At 44.0% G+C, this 23,668-nt stretch overlaps 2 protein-coding genes across 2 annotated transcripts; one reads left to right on the forward strand and one right to left on the reverse strand.

Annotated features, from left to right (window-relative positions):
* Positions 1-14,993: 14,993 nt before the first annotated feature.
* Positions 14,994-16,193, forward strand: LOC106650433 (30S ribosomal protein S11). Its single transcript, XM_014368420.2, has 5 exons — positions 14,994-15,297; positions 15,370-15,497; positions 15,704-15,804; positions 15,867-15,935; positions 16,008-16,193. The coding sequence occupies exons 1-5, from the start codon at positions 15,068-15,070 to the stop codon at positions 16,113-16,115; spliced, it is 636 nt and encodes a 211-aa protein (XP_014223906.1). The 5' UTR covers positions 14,994-15,067; the 3' UTR covers positions 16,116-16,193.
* Positions 16,194-17,345: 1,152 nt separating this feature from the next.
* Positions 17,346-23,430, reverse strand: LOC106650270 (serine protease 33-like). The gene is made up of 5 exons (XM_014368197.2): positions 23,346-23,430; positions 23,019-23,220; positions 18,453-18,748; positions 18,224-18,375; positions 17,346-17,521 (listed from the first exon to the last, which is right to left on the reverse strand). Exons 1-5 carry the CDS (start codon positions 23,428-23,430, stop codon positions 17,360-17,362), a joined length of 897 nt encoding a protein of 298 aa, XP_014223683.1. The 3' UTR covers positions 17,346-17,359.
* Between the last annotated feature and the right edge of the window lie 238 nt (positions 23,431-23,668).

The following is a 23,668-nucleotide window of genomic DNA, read 5'->3' on the forward strand; positions in this document are numbered from 1 at the left end:
CCGTTGTTACAATTAAATACACTATGGCAAATCGGCCAATTCAATTAATACTTCGATTTGCTCGTAATCTTCCTGCGCGATTCTCTGCGCTTGTAAAGCGAGAAAAAACAAAAAAAAACAAAAAAAAACATGCCTCGCGTTTGTTACTACTCATGAAAAAGTTTGCTTTACTACGAGTGTGCCATATCAATTAAAATCACAACGATCCGATTGATAATTTTAAAGGTTCCGCGCTATAACACGTAAAATCGAGTTCGTTAATTGTTTACGATCGACTTCGTTGCATAGCGCCGAAAAATAAACTCTTTCGGTGCAGCAGCGAGCATTACAATGTGCATCGCGTTTATATGCATATACGTTGCAAGAATGAATCGCGAAGCGAGGTGAGGCGAAGGAAGGAAAAGATTGAGGTCGACACGATTTCAAATTTCCGAATCTTATTACAACTCTATGTCGGGAGGTGTATATACGTATATATAATACGTGTTGTAGTGGAGCGCCTCGCGCTACATAGCATCTCGAGCTAAAGGCTCCAAATACAGGTCCTATTACGGCTATGTGTATATACCGCTTTACTGGCATAGCGATTTATAACAATTTTGCACCGAGCCGCGGCTAACCATCGAGTGTAGGGCTATTATGCAGCGAGGAGTTTTCGAGCTTTCCTCGTGCCGAGAAGGGCCTCGTGTGAAGTACGAAAATATGGTAAAATTACAGAAAGTTTCGTGCCTTAGGATAAAAAGTATTCCCTCAATGTCGAGAGGAAAAAAATACCCTATCCTCGGCGAGTGTTATGCACGTGATTTATAATTTGTTTTCACTCGTGACCTATTTCCTTTTTTTTTCCTCATAATTTATTTAAAAAAATAAATAATGTTTTGATTTCTAATATTCATATGCACTCGTGTACGTGCGCGAAAATTCACTCCGCACTTACAAATCGCGTAAACCCGCCGAGTGTACACGTGCTAACGTCTCGCAATTTTTCATGACAAAAATACTTTTCCTATAAATTCGCCTCGCGTTCTCGTGAAAATGGCAATCTCCGTGCTCAATGCGATTCAAATTTAACCTTCTTTCTGCTTTGAGGGGGTGTGGTGCGCGCCCGGAATATCGCCTTTTGAGAGCGAGCAATTTTTATACAAGCATTAACGATATAAGATGAACGCGGACGCACAAAGGTAAAAATGACTATCTCGCTGGCCGTTGCTTGCGAGCGCTCACCCGACTTATAAGGAAAAAGAAAAATGGGACTGGCACTATCGCGCGAGCATCATATATCTGCGAGCGATTGAAGCTCCACGAGAAAAGAAGAAACAGCTGCGCGCTACGCTACGAGCGAGACCCGTCGTTTCGGATCCAAGTCGTCGGACTGCGAAAGCTTTGTGTGAAAATTAGATTAGATGCGCGCGTGCAAGCCTCTATCTCACTCTTTCTCACCATCTCCCTATTCTTTTCTTTTCAATGTTCTCTTTTCTCCGTCGTCGTCGTCGTCTTCTCCTTTACGCGAGCTTGACGCTTACTTCGTAAATCCGCCTCTAATGTATATACTTAGTTTTCCTTTTTACTTTTTTTTTGTCCTTCTTCTCTCAACTCGGGGCTACAATAGCCGAGGCAGTTTCATGAGTCTGCCGCGTTATATATACGAACTCTGTATACGTAACTGCCACGCGTGACGGGCGCGTCCCCTTATAAGTATATGTATAGCATAAGATAATCGGGCGCTTGCCGGAGCCTCTTTAAAATACCTGACTCGTTAACTCGACGGATAGTTAGAGATTGTTGGGTTAAATGAAGCGTAACGCGCGAGAGAATTTTCCAGCATAAACACTTATTACACGAGCCGCGTGGAGACGAAGGCGCAGCTTGCGGTGCTCGTCGAGAAACAGAGTAAGCAAGTAATATAAACAATTTTCATTCTCCGGAGCTTTCGGTGAATAATTATGGTCAGGGATATACACATGCGCAAATTTATCTAAGTATACGTATGAATGTGTTTGTGCGTGTGTATGTGTAAACGGTTTTCGACCTCGTCCTGTAAAAACATTACGTTAATTAGGACTCGCAGAAGAGAAACATCGCTCTAGCCTACTTATTACGGTCTCGTGAGAAAGTAAGTCATGCGGCTGGGCGCATAAAAGCTCGACGCTGCTGCTGTACAGGCGCGTGTATGCTGCTTCGTACTACGTTGTAGCACGCCGCGCAGCAGTGTGGCAAAAAACACGCGCGGGCGCTCGCGTGCTTTGGTGCATGCATTTACCCTTTTACGATGCTGTGCGCGCGCGCACATGTGTATTACGCGCGTTACGCGTCGACTCTCTCTCTCTCTCTCTGCATGAGCTTTTCGCACCAAGTTAATTACAAACGCACACTAGACAGAGAGAGAGAGGGCAAAAAATGCAAGGCCAACTGTCCATATTAATTTTGTATAAGTGATGTATGCTCAGCGGAAAAATTATATCTAACAGTTTGAACTGCGCGCCGAGGAGAAAATTTGAGTGAGTTATAATCTAAAAATTATTTATCGCGCGGCGATGCCCTACGAAAAGCCGCGATGAATGTAAACTTTTCAGCGAGTATACTTAAGTTAAATAAGTAAGAACGTAAAATGCTGTTCACGAGTAAATGTGGCTATGAAGTTAGTTATACTCGCTAACGTGTAGAAAAAGAATAGTCGGTTAAAGCGCGTCAGACTGAGCCCAAGGCAGTCTAATTTTTTTTAAGAGGATTGTGCTCTTTGATATTCACGTGGATAACGATGATTTCATTTCGATAAATATTCTCGCGTAATTCTATCATTTTGATTATCCTGATAGATCACACCTGTAATCAAAATCTCCTTGAACGAAACATGAGATATTTTAATTGAAATAAAATTCAATAGCATAATATTAGCTCCCGTTCAAAGATTAAAAAGCTCTTCCGGGGAGTAAAGCATCATTTCCCTGCGATATATTTATAAAAAAAAAGTAATTAATTTGAAATGAACCAATATATGTATTGTGTATTCAGCAAACTTTGATTGAAAATAATAAAACGGAGCAAACACGTCATTCAAAATGTTCTCGAAAAACATCGGTAAATCGCACAATAGCAAACTTTATTTATCTTTTAACGAGTCGAGAGATATTTCATTACAGAGTGTCGAGACAGGCTATAAAAGATAATAAAAATTAGAGAGGGGAAAAGGAGAGAGCAAACAAGAGAGGCACAGAAAGAGAAAAAAACGCAACGAATAAAGGCCGAGAGCCGTAAAGAATATCTAAATACAGAAAAGCCGAGGCTAGGGGAAAAACGAGTAAAAGAAAAAATAGTAGCGGCAATGCTATATGATGTAGGTGTCGCGTATTATATACGAATACAGTAAGCAGTGCATCGCGGCGGGAGCGCAAAGCAACTTATACGTATACACAACACACAAGGCAAAGTGACAGAAAACAAAACAGATTGTTTACGAAGCGCGAACAAATAATGAAGCTGCTCGTGCGAGATTGTGGAAGTAGACAAAAATATAGTTTATATAAACTCGCGCGCGGGACTAATACACGAGTGAAAAAAAGAAGAAGAGGAAGAAAAAGAAAAAGAGAATAATCGCACTTTGGAAAGAAAAAAATGTCAATTCTAGTAGGAAAGCCGTCTTGGCCCGACTCCGCGGTGATGAACTTTCCTGTCGCGCTGCAAACTCGAGAAAACTTCTTTTCTCATGTGGGATTATTCGATTCGTTTTTTTTTATTATTTTGTCTTGTTTTGTTTTTTATAATTTTATTTTACTGCATGGCAGTTTTAGTGGTAAAAAGATAAAAAGGAACGAACGACACGTGCGAACACGAGCAAGCTTGTGCGCGTGCGAACGGACACGATCGGCCGTCGTTTTGTGCGCGACTGTCCAAATGGAAGAACAAACTGGATGCGCATCGTCGTCGTCTTATGGGTTCCCAGTCGTTCGTAATTCATTTATTTGCTCCGCGTCGCGCTTCGGGACTGAAATCACTCGGTGGCGCAGGGACATTCGAAGTCTAAGTATACGCAAACACATATAACGTAGCGTAGTCGCGCCCTCGTTGCGAATATAATAGCACACACACACACGTAGGGGAGGAGGGACGTGCGACGGGGCTCCCCCGCGTACTGTTTGCTATGCAACGCGTAGCGCGCGCGATCGGTATAAATTTGTTTTTGGCCAAAATTATTTTCTCCTCTTTCGCAGCGAAAGCGTGTAGCTAGCTAGCTAGCTAGCTGGTATACACAGATCGCCGGAATACGTGCCCGGCAACGGTATATACTAATACCGAGCGCGCGGCATATGGCAATCGAAATCTACATATACAGCCTCGACATTTGGCTATTTTCTTGGAAGGCTGTACAAGGGATGGAGGGGTGGGTGGGGGGAGGCAAGATATAGATGCGACATGCGCCGCGCGTGCACCCAACACGGCATTACCATGTGCACGTGTTGCAGCAGTAGCAGCAGCAGCAGCGAGGCAGGCAGGCACACAGGTCAGGAGGGGTGAACCGTGTAATATATAATATAGCGTGTGTAGCGATCCTTAATTGATTTTTGACACTCGGAAAGCGGACAACGAGCTCGAATTGAGTTATACGCGTTATAAACCGTATCCGAGGTATCGCGCGGCCGTATTTTCTTTAATAGCTCACGGTGGTGGTGGTGTCCATGACGCACGACGCGCTCGTAACATTATTATATATTCATTAAGCGTTTCGCGTTTGTTCATAATATATAAAAAGCCCATCCCCAAGATGTGGATAACGAGTGTAATCAGAGGCCATTACGTATCCGCGATAATAAAGCGTTTTAACGCGTTGAGCGCGACACGCGTATATCGCGGAGAGGGCTCTCTTTGCTTAACGCGAGCTCAGCTGGCACACGAGTACATAATAAACATGTCGCGATGTAAGCGCGAGATATTAACACCGAATGCACGCGCGCGTGTACTTTGTATATTAATATACAGAGAAGCAGCAGCAGCTCTCAAAGTATGTATATGCGGGGACACAGACTGTTGCTCGCTGATACGCCCACGCACACTTGACTTTTTAAAGCTAGTTTCAATATTTTAGTCGTACTTTCATCGTGTCAACGAGCCTCACGCAGTAGCACTCGTTCGCGTAGCCAACGACACAACGAGGCCTTGTCGTACACGAACGCGAGCTTTTCTCATCATATACATTATATTTATACGCACACCTACACACAAAGTCGCGCGCCGCTATATAGCATCGGACGAGGTGCATAACGTACGAGCTTATCACGTACACGCCAGTAGAGCTTGCGAGAGAGAAATAATGGCAAGTTTCGACGCAAAAAAGCTCACTCGCGCGAGCGTCAAGTTGCGGCAATGAATTTTGAAGGAAAAAGTCTTTGATAAGAGAGATGACGCGCCGCCGCCGCCTCTGCTACTGCTGGGATGATGCCTCGCAGTGTATCGCTTGCTACTACTACTACTCGCGACGTCAAAACTTTGGCCTTTTAACTCACTGATATAATGTTCAAAGTCAGTGTCTGATGCTTGTGCTACGCCGCTCTCGCAAAGTATACACACACGATACATGTAGAGAAGTTGGGGGGGAAAGGGTAAAATTTACTCGGCGCTTGTAAACTCGAGTAGATACACGCCTGCCTTATAACGCGTGCGTGTTCGTATACCACGATGCTTTTCCGAGTGCGTATACGACGAGCTGGTGGTGGCTGAGGCACGGGACACTCGGCAGACGTCACCGCGACGACACATTATATATATATAGAGGCGGGCTGTGTACCGGTTTGGCGTATGGCGCGCCACGCTTATAAAGGGGTTGCAAGAGTACATATACCCACGCGTTTTATGTAAAGAGGAGCAGGAGGTGCATCGAGTCGAGGATCGCGCGCGCATTATATACTACTATACTCGGTATATGCGTGTGTGCGTCTGCATGGTGGTTTCGCACCACGAGGCATGTGGTCGCGACAAGCGGAAATTCATCCATCATTCATTCGTATAGGTATTAAGCGCAGTGTACGTATTATAGGGTGGCGCGCGTTGTGCTCGCTGCCTGTCTTTCAGACTCTCAATAGCAGTCATGTAGCGTACGCATATAGCGTCTGTGGCGAAGGATAGAGAGAGAGAGAGGAGAGGAGAGGAGAGAAAGTGCGAGCGAGAGAGAGAAAGGAGTGACATGCTACACACGCGCACACTTACACGGGGGCTTATATGGCTCGTCGCACCCACGCACTTTGTTCGCGCAAGCTCGATTATTCATAAAGCAAATTATTATATCACAGAGGCGTTGAGATATACATATAATACCCATGGGCACTCTACAGAATTTTCAACTCTCTTTTTTTCCTCCGTACAGCGAACCCTTTGTGACTGGAATTTTTTTCTTTTTCGTCGTGGCAATTACACTAATATTGATAATAATAGTCCGGGCAAACTCGCGAGCTCGAGCAAGCCAAGATTCATCAACGTTCATATACGCGCGCCGTGCGAATCTACATACGTTTGTTACACCAGTGCGGTGTAGCTCGTCGCGCGTAAAGTCTCGTCGCTGCGTTACACGTACCGCCGCCTGCCTCGCTGTACGGGTCAAAAGGCAGAGTATACGTGGAACGATAACATCATGCGTACTCCATAAAGAAGTTGCTGCTGCTGCTGCTGCTGGCGTGGCCGCCGCGTACGGTACGCGATGCACCTTGTACAGCGACCAGTGACGCAGGGGTGCTAGACTAGTTAGAGTAATTAAATTCGCATAATGTAATTGTAAGGGTCCTTGAGCACGCGAGCTACATACCGCTGCTCCAGTGCCTAGCTGCTGCTGCTGCTGCCAGCTCCGCGCGCGCTACGTATAACGCTCTATATGCGCCACTGTATATACGTGTGTTATATAATCTCCACTACGAGACGGGCTCTGAATGTGTTTTATAAAAACCACTACCACCAGCCGGCAGAAAGAGAGTATATGGGGCAAATTTCCTGAAGTGTCCTAGCGCTCTGCCGCACGGCATTTTTTGGCCGAATCACTCAATTTCTAACTCGCTGTAAAAGTATCAAAACGCCCCTCAAAAGAATAACTAACTAATGATTTTGATAGGAAATTTCCTCAGCTTTCTGATGGTGAGGTCCGATTTTTCGGAATTTTCCATTTTCACCTCGGAAAATGCAAGTAAACATTCAAACTCGAATATCTCGAAAAACGCCACTTTTTTTGCGTTTTTTATTGTTTCAATCGAAAGATGAGGTCTTTTTACATCGGATATGGTAGTTTTCAGAGTGTATTTTTGATGAAAACTAAGGAAAATACGGGAGGTTTTAGTTAGCGCTCGGCCGCTCGACGCGATTTCCAGCCTTGCGCGGCTCGCTGTAACTTGTAACTCGCTCTTATGACATTGTGATTTGGCTGGAAAAATTATTAAACATATGGTTTCGATAGGAAATTTTCTCAGCTTTCTTATGGTGTATTTGGATTTTCCGATAATTTTCATTTTCATTAGAAAAAGTAGAAAATAGACATTCAAGTCCATTTTTTCTAGTGAAAATGAAAATTATCGGAAAATCCAAATACACCATAAGAAAGCTGAGAAAATTTCCTATCGAAACCATATGTTTAATAATTTTTCCAGCCAAATCACAATGTCATAAGAGCGAGTTACAAGTTACAGCGAGCCGCGCAAGGCTGGAAATCGCGTCGAGCGGCCGAGCGCTAACTAAAACCTCCCGTATTTTCCTTAGTTTTCATCAAAAATACACTCTGAAAACTACCATATCCGATGTAAAAAGACCTCATCTTTCGATTGAAACAATAAAAAACGCAAAAAAAGTGGCGTTTTTCGAGATATTCGAGTTTGAATGTTTACTTGCATTTTCCGAGGTGAAAATGGAAAATTCCGGAAAATCGGACCTCACCATCAGAAAGCTGAGGAAATTTCCTATCAAAATCATTAGTTAGTTATTTTTTTGAGGGGCGTTTTGATACTTTTACAGCGAGTTAGAAATTGAGTGATTCGGCCAAAAAATGCCGTGCGGCAGAGCGCTAGGACACTTCAGGAAATTTGCCCCATATATGTGTAATTATAAATACACAAACAGGATCGCGTATACGTGCTCGCATACTTGAACCTTTTTTTTTGCTCTCTTTTTTTTTTCAAGCTCGCCAGCTCGGGAGACAAGACCTAATGAGAGGAAATAGTCGCAGGGCTGGAAAATTTTTTCACCGTTACGACGACGTTTGCTCGTTCGAATGTATACTTTTTTCTGCGTTACAGTTTTTTTTTTTTTTTTTTTTAATTTTATTTTGCGTTCCCTCTATTCGCAGACAAATTATTGACGATGTGTGTGTATGTGGGTCTGCGATGCAGAGAGGGTTCCTAGACATCGTCGCAGACATCTTGGCTAAGTCGCTTTGATCACAGTCCCCCAAGTCAAGCGCCACTCTGCGCGTATATAGCGATATCTACTCGGCAGAAGCCCGTCCACGCGACCGACGTCGCCGCCGTCTCTGTACTATATTTCTCTCTCTCTCTCTCTATCTCGCTCACTCTCCGACTCACTTCACGGCTTCATGAATTATTCAAAACCACCCTATGGCTTTTTCGGTGGCTACGACGATTTTGCTCTGGCCAGCGAGAATTGACGATGTGTATCTCTCTCGGTCTTTTTACCCGCATTAAATATATGCTACGGTTATAAGATATATCGCCAGTCGGAAGCTAGAAAAAATATTTTTCAAGATCGCTTTCCGTCTATTATATGCGTATTATACGTCGAGCGCGACACCGGATGATATGCAAAATTTCATCTTAATTTATTTTAAAAAACTCTTTGAGGATCTCAACTTCGAAACTCAATTACGATACTCGCTAAATTACTCCAAACTCCTAACTTTCAATCATTCGGCGAGCGCCTGGGTAATAATGCCCGACGAAATCCAATGACACGTCTCAACCGAAACGAAAAGTTACTATCTTACTTGAAAAAAAAAATTTATCATGAAGTATTTTCCTTTGAAAAATTTTTCTTGAAAATGCATGATCGAGTCAGTGAAACTACCAAAAGAAGTAGTAGCTCGTAGGTAGCATTAAAGATTATGCATCAAAATGAATTTTTTTATCATGGAGCTTTGAAGTAGTTATTCGAAAAAATCTAGCTTATAATCTAAAAAAGGAAAATTGAAAAAAATCCTGAGAAAACCTTACGTACTTGTCACTTGAAAATTAATTATAACTTTCGGAATGGCATATATATTATAATGATCAAATAAAAATTGCCCTATAAATCCAAAGCTATTCTACCGCATGAGAAAGTACTTAGTGTCTATCAAAGTTCACGTTTCAAATGCTGCAATGTCAGCAGTTGATGCGCTCAGATTCCCCAATTCGTTCGTTTCCACATTTAATTATTCCACTTTTATATACGCGATCGTTAAGTGTTAATATCCGAAATTATCTTGCCAGTTTTCCGGAACTGTGACGCAATATCGTATAACTCGTTGAAAATGTATTAAAAAAAAAAATCATTATTTTCAGAGATTTTGTTCAAAAAGAATGTCCCCGCTGAAATTCGGTAAAAATTATTTCCTCTCTAGCGATAACAAATTACGTTTTCACATGATTTAATAATTTTAACGCGCCGTATTAAATTTTTCGTTTCAAAAAACTTCTTTTAGCTTGTTTACCTTTAATAATAATTACTGTTGCTTTTCCATAAAAATCATTAATCATACAACTTGGTTGACATTAGTAAAATTATACAACGTTTCATTTTAAAAAAATGTACTATTATAGGATACACGGCAGGAGAAATCCACTGTAAAAAAGTTAGTTAAGGGTAAAAAAAATGTTGCAAGCTACGCGTTACTTGAAAAGAAACCAATTTCAAGTGTACAATAAAACTTTCTGTTTAGTTATGCTGTCCTTCATTACGATTATCGCATAGTTTATTATTTCTTTCAAATTAAATTTCTGTAAGAGAATCGAGTATGAAGTTTGGTTTGACGAGTCTCATTGAATTTCCAGTTCTTTTATGGTACAACATTTGCATAATAATAGTAGCTTATAACTTTGACGAATCTTATTGGATTTCAATTCTTTAGCAGTACAAAAGTTTCGAGAAAATTTCGTCTCCCTATACTGACAAGTTTTAATCATTTTCAGAATACATCTACTTGTTACAATGTTTAAACGCTTACAAAAATATCTTTGTACGTGTTTAAAGGAAAAGTCTTTTTTGTAATCCATTATATTGATACAAGCAAATCAGTTTAAAACTTCATTATACAATCCTTTGAAAGATTAATTAATTTTGTATTGGAATTTAAGAGATCTTTTAAATACATTATTTCGAGCTAGTTAGAACCATATATAAATAATTATTCTGTAAAAGTAGTATAAATGAGCTGCGCAGAGCATTTATTGTAAATGGCCAATTTGCCAGCTTTGAATGTTTTAAAAAATTATTGTCGTAATTAGCCAATTTACGAAGTAATTAATCGCACGTTCGATTAGGTAGCGCAACAAAATTCAAATTAGCATAATTTTCAATTTGTCTCAACGGCTCGGTTAGCTAAACAGCATTATGATTTTCGCATTCTACAGCTATTTTATGATGCATTTGATAAAATGAACAGAAAACACTGTTTGTTAGCTTGAGTCATGTCGATCGAGATAAAACAATAAACAATGGGATCCAAACAGAGCAAACAATTATCCTGAAATTAAAGTAACTGCTTGAATCATAGTAATAGTTAACGATCTGATTTTGACGTCTTCAATCCGAGCAGTGAATATTTGAATATTCAATGATTGACTCGTCGATAGAATAAGTCATATATAGGCAGGGATAAACAAGTTGTTTAGACGTCTGCAAATAAACTAGAATTAAAATTCGGTTATTCGAACGCGCGGCGGGGTCGATGTGATTCTACCCCTATGCACAAACACAACAGCAGCGAGAGCGAGGGTAGCTTATTACGTGAATAAGAGCGCATTACTCGAAATGAAAAGACTCGGTCTCGCGCGACGTGAAATACTTACGAGACTGCGCAAAAATGGCATAAAACTTCCATAAAATGATACTTGCCGGTTCATGAAATATATAGGCCGCGCGGGCGCGCGTGAGCGATAATATCGTTCTCGTAAAAAAGAGAAAGAGAGAGAAAAAAGAAGGTAGGTGGGTTGTAGGTATATATAAGCTCGCGTTTACTTGCTTGGGCCACTATCGCACGAGGGCACGAGCGAAAATAATAGCGTACTTACCTTATTATAATGTGTACCTGCGCCGCCACCGCCCATGGTCTGGGCTTATATGTATTCTCTCCGACTAGCTCGGGGCTCCTCGCTGCACTGGCACGTCGTAAAGTGCAACACTTCGTTCATTGTACACCAGGCCAGAGCCGAGCTGCAATTATCCGAGTAAATTTTTCCTCCGAATGTTATACGTGAAAACCCATCGGACGTGTAATGTATACGCATCTGTGTGTATAGGGATACGAAGCGAAGGGAAAAAAAAATTTATTACAAAAAAATACGATAATAACAATAATGATTGATATTGGGTGCGCATCGGCCTCATACAATATAGACATATGTCGCGCATAAATACACGTATCTCACATAAATTTCGAGTTCCCGGCGTACAAAAGGCGCGACTATGGCACTGCTGCCGCTGCTGCACTGCTCAGGCTTTCATACACGTAATCGAGTGTCTCGCTGTGTGCGTGAGAATATGCTCTGTATGCGCGATGCGTAACGCCAAGTGCGGGCGGCCTCATACCTATATATATGTATGGTGCACTATATATACAGTAGTATAGTAGGGTGCGGATAAGAGAAATGTATTATCTAGCGCCTCGTGGCGCGCAGCTCGGTGCGGAGCCCGCGCTACACTTTCATGTATTATAGAGACATAGCCTAGGATGAAAAAGAAGCGCCTGGGGTGACATTTAACGCTTTGCCGAGGGATGAAGGTCTGAAAGTGACGCTCTTAATTTGGTCGTAACGCCGCGTCGCCGCCGCCACCACCACCACTGCCGCCGCCACTACCTACTCAGGCATTGCCACTATACTACCGCCGCCGCCGCCGACACCGCAAGCACGTGAGATGCAATTCGACGGAGCAACGACGAATATAATTCATGAGACTAGTCGTGCGTAAACCCGTGTATCCACTCAGTGGCTGACAAATGACTAATTGAAAAAATCCTACATGTTTTTTTCATCATATATAACGTCGAGTTCCAAGTCAATTTTCGGCGAATATTATAAGCGTGTTGCTATTTTGCTGCTGCTGCTGTTGCTTTGAGGCAAATTGCTCATAAATCTGGAGTGTTATACGTCGAGCGGCGCAACGAGAGAGGTCACAAAGTGTAAACGATAAATTATTTAGTGCCACCGAGAGAGAAAGAGAGAGAAAAAAAAACAGAAAAAAATTAAGCAGATTTATTAGCCATTATTATCGCTGAACTTTGGTAATTCATTCGTCGCGGGTGGGCATTCCGTGTGTGTGTCGCATTTACGCATAATAATGCGCGCGCCTTCGAAGCGATAATCTGCACCTTTGTGCGCGATGTAATCTCTAGACTATTTCGTGTATATAATAGCGAGGTGGCTGTAAAAAAAAAAAAAGGAAAGAGACACATGGCCCAGCGCCTATATTACATTATGGCGAAAGAACTCGCAGCCCCTCGATGGCAGCAAATCCCACAGGGCCGAAATGCTTAATTCCAGCAAAAGAAGTTCGTTACTGGTAAAATTGACGTCGCAAAGGGTTGGATTTAGTCTCGCTTTGATTCAAGGTATCCAGCTATGTATGCGGATCTACGGCCCTCGTTCCGCACGTCTGCGCATCCGCAGCCAGCGAGCGTGCACGGATTTATACGCTCATCTTTTGGCCTAGCGTATATAGTCGTACTGTGCTCGCACACGCGAATCGCTTTCATATACCTATATATGGACACATACCGCGGTACGTAGGTTTGAAGATGAGACTTTGGACGAATGTGACTCGCCCCCCGTGGAACAACGTAAACAACGACCTATACACGGACTGTAGACACGCTGCAACGGTATAAACATCGAGAACAACAACAGCCAGTACTAGTGGCAGCAGCAACAATAATACTATACTACGGGCTGAGCAGGCTGTCGACGCGGCGAGCTCCCAGTAATGCTAATCTCAAAGTTCAAAACTCTCTCAGAGAGCTTACAAACAGACGGACAGAGAGAGAGTAGAGACAGGGATGGGGATAAAAGACAGAGAAAGAGAGAGAGAAAGACATGACGCGCATAGGCGGATGCAGAAAGGCAATTAATCCAGGAGCCACCAGTGGCTTGTAGCCTCTCTTCTTCCTCTCTCTCTCTCTCCCAACGAGACGAGAACGACGTTTCTAGATGTGTAAAGCTCGCTCTACGCAAGCACGTAGCAGTAGTAGCAGTAGCCGTAGTAGTAGTAGTAGTAGTGGAACTGCTGGCGCTGCGTCGTCGGCAACTCGTTATATTCACGAAAAGGGAATTTTTGCCGACTTGATCGTATTATACGAGGCGCGTCGACTCAAAAGGACTTTATATTCTCGACGTCGTTGTTGTGGGCCAATGGATATAGCTATATCGCGCGTTCGCAAGCTCGCACAGAGCAAGCTGTGGAAAGGAGGCACAAGGGAGCGAAGGGCTTACCCCTCGCGTAAGCGCGTACGTACTCTATACAGTCCGTTTGTCGAATTCCAATGATGAGAAAGTTGATCCTCGAGAATTAATTCAATGGAGAGTCGAGAGAGAGAGAGAGGCAAGAGGTCTGACTGCGAATACCGAGAGCTCGTTAAGAGGATAATCAATTTCTTATGTATACGACGGATACGTACATACGTACTGTATAGCTATACACGTGTAAGCCGGGCTTTGCTCTCGCAGCTTCGGCATTATATCGGCGGAATATCGGCCCGCAGCTCGTACGACGACGGCGACGACGACGACGCGCATATACTAATTTATATACACAATGAGGGTGCGAAACTCTCTTGAGGGGCTGCGCTCTACCTATATATACCCGAACAATACTCATCGCTACACAGTATCGCCGAGGATGGATAGGCCAGGATACCGCAGCTATTCTCTCTCTATATATGTGGCCGTTCGAAACTCACTTATTCATCACCTATCTCTCTCTCTCCCTCTATCTCTCGGCTCGAGCGCGCACAACGGGGGCCGATAATAATACCCTCCAAGCTGCCAAATTACATATTTATTGTTTCATTTAGCGAATCTTCGCCCACCGACCTAGCTATAGCTCGGTCGAGGCGTACTACATGTAACATCCCTCCTCGATATCTATCATCGTCCTCCAGCTCGACCGATAGACGCGTGATTTTCGTTATCGGATCCAGACGATATATTACTCCTCCCCCGCCGTGTGTGTGTTTGTTTTTAATTCGAGATTTGGACTAGTAGGACGAGGGAACACCCCCGACTACCTGTGCCGCGCGCCGAGTCATGATTCACGCCCGTAGTTGTCTCGCGCAACCTACACCTCCCTATGCACTGCCGGATTCATGCGGACGATAACAATCATAATAACAATGACGACGAAGTCGAGGGGAAAAATCGATTAGCCGATTTTTCCTGTATTGTCCTACTGTTGCCCGGGCGCGAAAGTCCTTTTCGTGATTATCTTCGACCGATGATGATACTGAAACAAGACTGAAATATATTTCGAACGAGCTGGTTGGATTCCATTTTTCGTGAAAAATTGATGTAGCGATGAAATTACTTACCATAATAAAATTGCATAACTTTAAATCTTGACGAAATTATATTTTTTCATACGTGTATCGTGAGCGGTTACAAAAAATATCTACAATTACGATTTTTCCCCCCATAGCCACGTCGGTAACTTATCGACACGAAAAATTGCCGAGCGAGACTTGGCTGTGTCGTTTCGCTGCTAGAGGGCCAGGCCTCGGCTCGTCGCTGTCGTCAGTCATCATAATATTACGTCTGCTCCGCCAAACGACAAGTGCGCTTTGTTGACAAATCCTTCGTGTTTATAGTTTTAAGTAATTTTAAATAATAAAAAAATCGCCATGCTGCGCTCGAGCCTTCAGTTGCTGCGTTCTTCGTTGCCGTTTCCAAATACATCGAGCGTAAACGGTGTCGTTGCCAATCCTCTTGCGTTGCATTCGAGATGTATGCATTTAACCTCGAATTTATTCGCCGAAAGAAGAGATTTGAGAACTTACAGAATGACAATGCCAAGTAAAGATCAAACTCTCCATGGTGAGAACTCTATTGAAATTGACAGTGTCAAGGACAAGTAAGTCTCTTTTTCCTTACAACTGTAGTTTTTGGATGAATGAATTGATTTATTTATGTCAATATTTTGTAGGAAAGGTATGTTTCCGGATAAAGATACCCCCAACAGAGTATTCGATGGTGTTTTATTCAAAGAACTTCCCATTTTCAACATCAAGGCTTGTAAAAATAACACAATCATAACGATGTCAGATTTTAAAGGTAGGCATTTATTTTTTATAATATAAACTTGTGTTCAAGTAATAACTTATATGATGCTGTTACATGATTTGATAGCTTTTATACTGGATACTTAATATTAATGCGTAAATGTATTTACCATCAATCCAAATGTTTCAATATATTGATTACAAATACATTAACATAAGTTGTAACTCTCTGGCTTATATCAATAATTCTATTCACAGGAAATGTTCATTTAACCAAATCTTGTGGTACTTGTGGTTTCAAAACAGCGAAGAAAGCTACAAATATTGCTGCTCAAACTACTGCTATCACCATCAGTACTGTGAGTAAACTTAAAATTTCAATAGTTTTATTTTTCTTTAACGCACTATTTTTTGATTTTAGAAAGCACTAGGAGAATTAGGCGTGAGAACCGCAAGAGTGAGAGTACAAGGTATTGGTCCAGGCAGAATGGTAAGTAGATGTTTATAAAATTATGCATTTACGTACTTGACAAAATTATTGACAATTTATATAAACTTTCAGGCTGCAATTAAAGGCCTACAAATGGGAGGAATCAACATAGTTTGTATCACAGATAACACTCATGTATCATGGGCTCCTCCACGGGCAAGAAAACAAAGACGAGTTTAAGCAATCTGTTATCATTATACGAAGTATTTTCTACAAGTGTACATGTTGTTATATTATAAGTTTATTATCGGAAATAAATCTACAAGATTTATTGAGTTAAAATTATTAATGATCATTGATGAGGGAAATGCAGCGTTGCCCAAGCGGTTCCATTGATGTCATTTGTGAAGACGCTACATTATTCATGAAGAGCAAATGAGCAGCTTGGCCGTTCATAGCTCATAGAACGGACTAGATCGTCGAATGATCGAGCATTGCAAGCTCGTCATCATTATTGGTTAGAGAGTAATAAGTACATTACCCATAGTCGCAGATTAACACGCATACGCGTACATGAACGTAGTCCGTGTGCGCGAGTGCGGTAGCAGCGTGGAGCATTGTGTAAACGCGCGCACAGAGAGATATGCAGAGAGGAAGGCTTGCGCGTGTGCTAGGTTTATGCGACTCTTGGGAGTATTTCCCGGTAGCCCGTATAGCGCTAGTTCTCGGCACGATGCAAGCTGCAATTAACTGTCATTGCGTTCGGCTATAAAGTCGCAGGGCGAATTTATACCCTGCAGCATGCACACGCACACTAGGGCATGTGTATCCGCGATACATTGCAGGCGCGCTGGATACGAGAGGAAAAGAGAGAGCGAGCGAGAGGGTGGATGGGTGGGAGCTACCAAACATATATATAAACCTGCATTTACACATACAGCTCGTTAAGCCGCTACATATTGGCGAGATAGCGCAGATTAATTAGTTGATAAAACGGGCGTATAGCGTATAATATGGATTACATGGACGCGCGGGCACGGCCGCACCACAGTACGGCCACCGTCGAGGACGCGCTTTATTGTGTGTCGCTGCAGCAGCAGCAGCAGTTCGTATACGCGCTCGCATTACAATCGAGTAAAAATGGAAATATACAATGTGTACGTGTTTGCGACGGATCCGCGGCTCCGCGTGCGTCGTGTCCTCGCACACGCGCAGCTAACTCTGTATGCGAATCTCTCTGGCCGCCCGATTGACGCATCGAATTTCAATGAAGCTTAGAAAGATTAGGCTTTATATGCCGTGCGTTCGTTATATTTATCTAGTTACTGACTAGATGTTTCGCATTCAAATGTTTTACTTTTATTTCATTTACTCTTTGCTAATTGTAATACTTAAATTGTAAAAATCACAGTCTCGTTCTTTCTCTCGATATGTCGGTGTTAGTTGAATGTCCGACGAGAAAATCTCAATTAATGGCAGAGTAATCACCCTCCGCGTAGATTTTTAACGATCCAAGGCACGAACTCCGATACTCTGGTGTAGATTCCGGGTAGCCTCTTCCTGGCGCATCCAATACCAGACGAGACGATTCCTATAACTATGATCTTATTGTCGCTCGAGTACATGAGTGGACCTCCGCTGTCGGCCTGCGCAAGAATCGGTAGAGAGAGAGAGAGAGAGAAAAAAAATTGATTAATAATCCGACGAAGCAATTATAATTCCAATCAGCGGCGAGTGTATATCATTATGTACACGCGCTGGTGGTGGTGGAAGCGTATATATTATATAGGTCTGTGTGTGTGTTTGCAATCTCCCCTCGCTTCGAGCTCGTTAATAACAGTCGAGCGAGCAAAGATCAATTAAAAGAAAAGAAATATACTGCATGAGACAACGTGAGAGAGTTTAGCAGGGGCAGCGCCGTGGATTAACATTAAAGAAAAGAAATGAAGTGAGAGAGGGAGGGAGAGAATAAAAAGAAAAGCGGTGACCCGAATAAAAAATCCTGCTTACCGTGCGCGCGCGGATGTCGGTGTAAAATGAAGCATGAAAGCGCCAGCACGAGTTTGAAACAAAAAACCACTGCAGTTGTGCGTTTGAAATTCTAATTACTTATGCTCTTGCATGTGTGTGCAGTGTGTGTTTGCGTATGTATGAGTGGTTAAAATCTCAAAGCTCGGGCTGCAGCAGGTAGCGACAGGAGGAGCGCGTGTAAAAATTGGCGCCTGTGCTGGCCACGCCGTCGTAAATGTGTCAAGTAGAGCAGCGAGGCAAAAAAAAAAAAAAAAAAAAAGAATGGAAAAAAAGGTAAAACAATGCAGGGAACACGCACGATGCAATATAACACGTACCCCACAAGCATCCCTGCCTCCGAACTCGTGTCCGGCGCACATCTGACCGTATTTCACGCGGAACGATTTGCCTTGGCTGGCGTACCACTGGCTGCACATTCGGTCCTCGATGACATTGACGTCGACTTTTTGCAGGATCGACGCTTTGCCGGCTACAAAGTTACGTGCATTTTTTATCGGTTACTTCTTTTTTTTTTTTTTTTTTCGATCCACTCGATGCAACACCTACCTGTGGCCATGTCCTCGCCGAGCCATCCCCATCCAGCGGCCACGGCGGGCTCGCCCTCGAACGATCTCGGCGCGTCGGACGCGGGCAGACAGGCCGGCTTCACGCTGTCCGACCAGAGGATCCTCGAGCTGAGCTCAAGCAGAGCGATGTCGTTGCTCCACTTACCGCACTCGAAGTCCTCGTGTACGATGAGGCGATCGACGCCGCTGCTCAGCGACCTCGGCTCCTCGGGGGCCTGCAGGTCGTGCTCCCCGAGCGTGATTCTCAGCTGCTTGACCGGCATCATGGCGTTTCTCCTGCGCGTTAGAGAGAAACAGAAAAAAAAAACGATTGAGAATAGCGAGTATTTAAGTGAAATTGCACTGATGAGATAAGGAGTTTAGGCGGGGGTGATTGTTCGCAATTAGGAGCCTAAAAGTAAAATGAATATTTCATCAAGGACTACGAGGCAGGACTGCAACGGCAGGGGCCATAGACTCAAATGACTTTCGGTCGAGCAGAGCTTTATTAACGCGAGTCGGAGTTGGCGAGATTTTTGCGACGCGACCGGAAGAGATTTCCAAGTGAGCCGGGGCTGGCCGCACGAGAGATGTGTAAATACCATTCCCAAGAAAATCCTACGGTCCTACATAGATATACAGCTGCTGCGGGCGTAGTATATTATATACACACGCCGCAGCTTTAGCTCTTATGCGCTCTTTAACGTGGGCCATGACGAGAGAGCGAGAGAGAGCCAAGGAGTCTCCAGAATAAAAGAGTAATTAATTCAAAGTTTTATTCTCTCTGTAGTCCTTTTCTGCGGCGCGTGACTCTCTCCGTGCAGCAGCAGCAGCAGTACCTACCACCGACAATCTCGGCGCGGCCGCGCTCGCTGTTTAACTACGCGTCGCTTATTTCATCGGTAGATTTGTTCTCAGCTTAAAAGTTCATTTTGCAAATGAGTCTTGTCCCGGTGTACGAGTGTGGGCGGGTGTGTGGCCCATGAATTAACGCGCGCGCTAGAAAGTAGAACGCGCCCAGTGGGACAAAGATTAATGAAAAAGGAAGAAGAAAAAAGAAGGCAAAATTATCACGCATAATATGAAAAAAAAAGTCTTTATTGAAAGGGATGATAATGACGCGCGCGCGCGCTTGAGCTATGGTTTTGTGGGAATTGCGCGGCGCTTCTTTACAGCGCGAAAGGTACAAACGTGTGACGTACACATGCCGCGAGTGTACGTGTGTGTGTGTGTGGGTGTATGTGTTCTTTACAAAGATGAAGCCTTAATGGGGCCTAGAAGACTTTACAGAGCTAAAGTATAAGTAAAGAGAGCCTCGAGGCGACTCGCTCGCGAGCTAGAGCTGCTTCGACGTTACGCGCGCGCACTTACGCTTATACTCTATAAAACTCCTTTCGCCTAGCTGCAGCAGCAGCGGCAATACGAGCTGCTCTCCGCGCGCCAGAGGTCTAGCCTCTTTTGTTCACGGATTACACGCTTATACTTATGTGCGAGGGAGTGAGAAATTACTTTTCTTTCTTTTTTTTTTCTCTCCTTTTTTTCCTCCTTCTATTTTTAGTTAGGAGAGAGAGAGAGAGAGAGAAGGATAGAGTGGGTGAGTGAAATTGCTCGAGACACCCATTACTGCGGTAGAGAGAAACTCAACTTTTTTAAATATGCGCACCAGTTCTCGCGAGGGCCAGCCCTCTGACCAACTTTTTTACCTTCTCTCTTCTGCCCTCTCTTTTGTCTCTTCTTCGTTCGCGTTTGGTCGTTCTCTCCCCCAGCTCGTTCGTTTCGTTCTCTCTCACTACTCTCTTTCCCTCTTTACCATACCTACTTCTTTTTTAATTGCTTCGCACTGCTGCTGCTGCTGCCGCTGCAGCGCGAGCTTTGACGACAAGTGACGACACCGCTGAAATTTCATTTGTGCGGTCGCGTTCGGTGTTTTGCCCTGTTTAAGCGTTCCGCCGCCGAGCTTTTACCCGGGGCTGCAAGTGTACCGGGCAAAAATGTCATTCGTTCAACGATCATTAGCGATTTTTTCTTCTCGACGTCAATTATAATGCGCGGCGCACTCAATTTGTTAGCAAGTAGCGCGCCACCTGCCTCGTACAGCGTGTGCCTGTTTTCAAAATTCATTTTCAATCGCGCCGTTCCTTTAATGTGTGCGTGCCCTGTGCATCGGCTCGTTGGGGCCATTAGTCGGCGAGTAACAGAGAAAGAGAGAGAGAGAGAGAGAGAGAGCGAGAGCGTATTACTACTCGAGCAGCGTTTAGACTCCTAGGCAGGCCATTCGTAATTTATCTATAAACGAGCACTGCTATGTAGACGTACTATATGCGGCGGTATGTGTATGCGTGCGGCACGGAGTAATCAGAGCCGCTGCGCAATCGGGCCATAGGTGACAAAGTACAAAGCAGCGGAGGAGAAAGCTCGAATAAGAGCCCACCCAACCCCCTTTGCCCCTTTCCGAATCATCCGGCGTACAAATCACCGAGCACACCGTCGACGTTTAATCATATACTCCCAAAGGTGCAAGTGTATATTCGTAGGCGCGTTTACGTGTACGCTCTATGGTGTGCTGTATGTGTGTATTAGAGACTTCCGTGTGCGGCAAATTAATTAACGAGGCCTCCGCGATGAGAGAAAAAAACTTGAAGCGCAGCGACTGCTGCGCTTCATCGAGCTTTTTGTCGATTTTCGAATGCTCTATTTTCGCCTTCGACGGCTATAATTCGAACACCTATTTCGTGCACGTGACTTTTCGCAAGCATAAAGGAATAATAATAATAACAATAATGACTCGCGGGCAAGCTTCGTAGCGTACGTTCGACCGAGCTCGCTCGCGTCTTCTGTTACGGTCATTTAAACGAGTTGAAATAATAATAAAGTAAATTTATGACGGCGGTCAGTTCATCACAGCGCGATAAAATATCCGCGCGCAAGCTCGAACCGTGTATAATAATAATCCATGCGATGCGCATTGCGAGTTGCGACCTGCACATCTTTCAGCGCGAGCTTGCACGATTCAACTTTAATATCGGATAATTTCGAGCATTAGCCACGCTTCAAAGGCTTGCTGAAAACATTTTCATCCCCCGCGTGCCCTTCTCGCTCTCTCTCTCTCTCTCTCTCTCTCTCTCTTTCGCGCTGTCTTTGAAATGAACAAGCGTGGTATATCCACGTGATATACCGAAAATGGTGACAATGTAGAAATACATGCACGTGCCGCGCTGCCGCTACGGCTGCTTCGGTTACGTCAAACGTGAACAGCCGATCTGTGCACGCATGGATGCATGCGGTCGAGCTCGCATTATAATATACATACGCGCGGGGCGCCTATGTGCCAGCAGCGTATGGTCAGTCTCGTGGAAAAAGGCCTGCGAATGAAAGGAAATTGATGCGGGATGCTTCATCGATATTCAGACGCGCGGATGAGCGCATCACCCCTCGTACCCATCCACACACACGTAAACACAGACACACGTCTACTCGATAGTGTAACGTGCACGCATATATAATATACATCGCCGACGAGCTGATGATGGGGAGGTTGCATCAGTCTACATATAGGTATATGTGTTATATGCTGGCACAGAGAAGGCGCGCGCAATTTATCGTGTAAATTACGTATAGCCTCGATCCGCGCCTACATATATGCATGCACGCCGAAGGATTTACGCCGCTGAAATTAAGCAAATTGCATGCGATCTCGTGAGATTTGGCTCTCTCTATCCCACTCCCTCTTGCTCTCGGTCAGCATTGATAATTCACCGATAGAGAGAGAGAGAATTTCGCTGCCGGATAGCGGTGTACTCGGGTGGCTCGAAATGTGCCGCGCGACGCGTCGAGCAATGACGGTGTCCGCGCGCAGCGAGCGAGCCGCGGAACTGCTCGCAGCGCTCGAAACTGGCCATAGCCGTACAATGCGTACGACGTAAAACACCGAATCGAACGATTTTCCGCCTCGGTGGTAGATATGCGCAACGATATATAAATATAGGCGGGTAAAATCGACGCGATATCTTGGACTTTCATTTATTACGTATGCAAAGCTCGACGCGCTCACCTATATAGCGAGATCGTGAGCTGTAATGGCGTAGATGTGTGTAGGTATGCGCGCAAGCTCGCCTATGGCCAACTAGTCACAGGGTCTAATGCAAACTAACCGATGTTCAATGATGCAAAATTATGCGCCCGCACATACGACTACACGAGGTCATATAGAGCGAGCTGCAACAACCACGAGTAACGTAGCTGCAGTCCAGCCGAGTGCATGTAATTCCGTACAGCGCCCCGCGTGCTTATACTCCGCGCCACGAGCTTTTGCCGGATACCCGCGCGCAAATCGTATAGTTATTTATACGTAATAAGACTGCAACGAGGCTGATGAGGCAATGTAAACGCATATAATATAAACCATAAACGCTGCACGTGTGCGCGCAACCTAGTCGAATAATTAATAATAATCGCCCGGTCGAACGCGCAAAGTAATGCACGCGGAATATCTTTTGTACGTGTACGATGTTTGACCCGCGATATTATACACATGCCACGGCCTACAATTATATAATTGCAAACTCACGAGCAGAAGCAGTGAGCGGCCGTCAATACGAATTTCGAATTGATTATGCTGCCGCCGCAGAAGTGTCCGCCTTTGCGAGTGATGCTCACGAGCCAGGGAAATTCGCGGGGCACTGCGTTCTCGCCACCGACTATCCGAGCCTGACGCTCGGTTTGAGCGTTGAAACTGCTGCTGCTGCTGCTGCCACAACTCACGTCGGACACTGCAAAAACGATAAATGTATTACACTCACGTAAGCATCGATTACATATGTGGCTTATTTTACGGTAAATCCAGTTGCTAAATATTTTATGTAAAAATGTAAGTTGTTACTCCAAAACACATTACTCCAAATTTTATTAGAATTTTCAGGACCCTCAAACACCTTCTTGCAAAAGCTCACAATTGGTATTTTTCCGGAATACATGCTCATTGTTAATATTTGAAAAATTTTTTGTTTGGTCATTCGATTACGCAGAGAATGCCGTATATATCGATAAACCAAAGCCATTTAATGTTTAGACAAACTTGTCGCGTTCGAGTTAGAAACAGAAGTAGAGGAGGATATCCCGTGTACAAAGAAACATCTCTTGCGCACGTGTGTGCACATACACGCGAATAAAAAAACTTTCTTCACCCTCTGCTTGTACATGTGTGTGTGAGTGTGTGTT

This window comes from Trichogramma pretiosum, unplaced genomic scaffold (assembly GCF_000599845.2).
Source record: "Trichogramma pretiosum strain Unisexual culture from Peru unplaced genomic scaffold, Tpre_2.0 scaffold5, whole genome shotgun sequence".
Taxonomy (NCBI): Eukaryota; Metazoa; Arthropoda; class Insecta; order Hymenoptera; family Trichogrammatidae; genus Trichogramma; species Trichogramma pretiosum.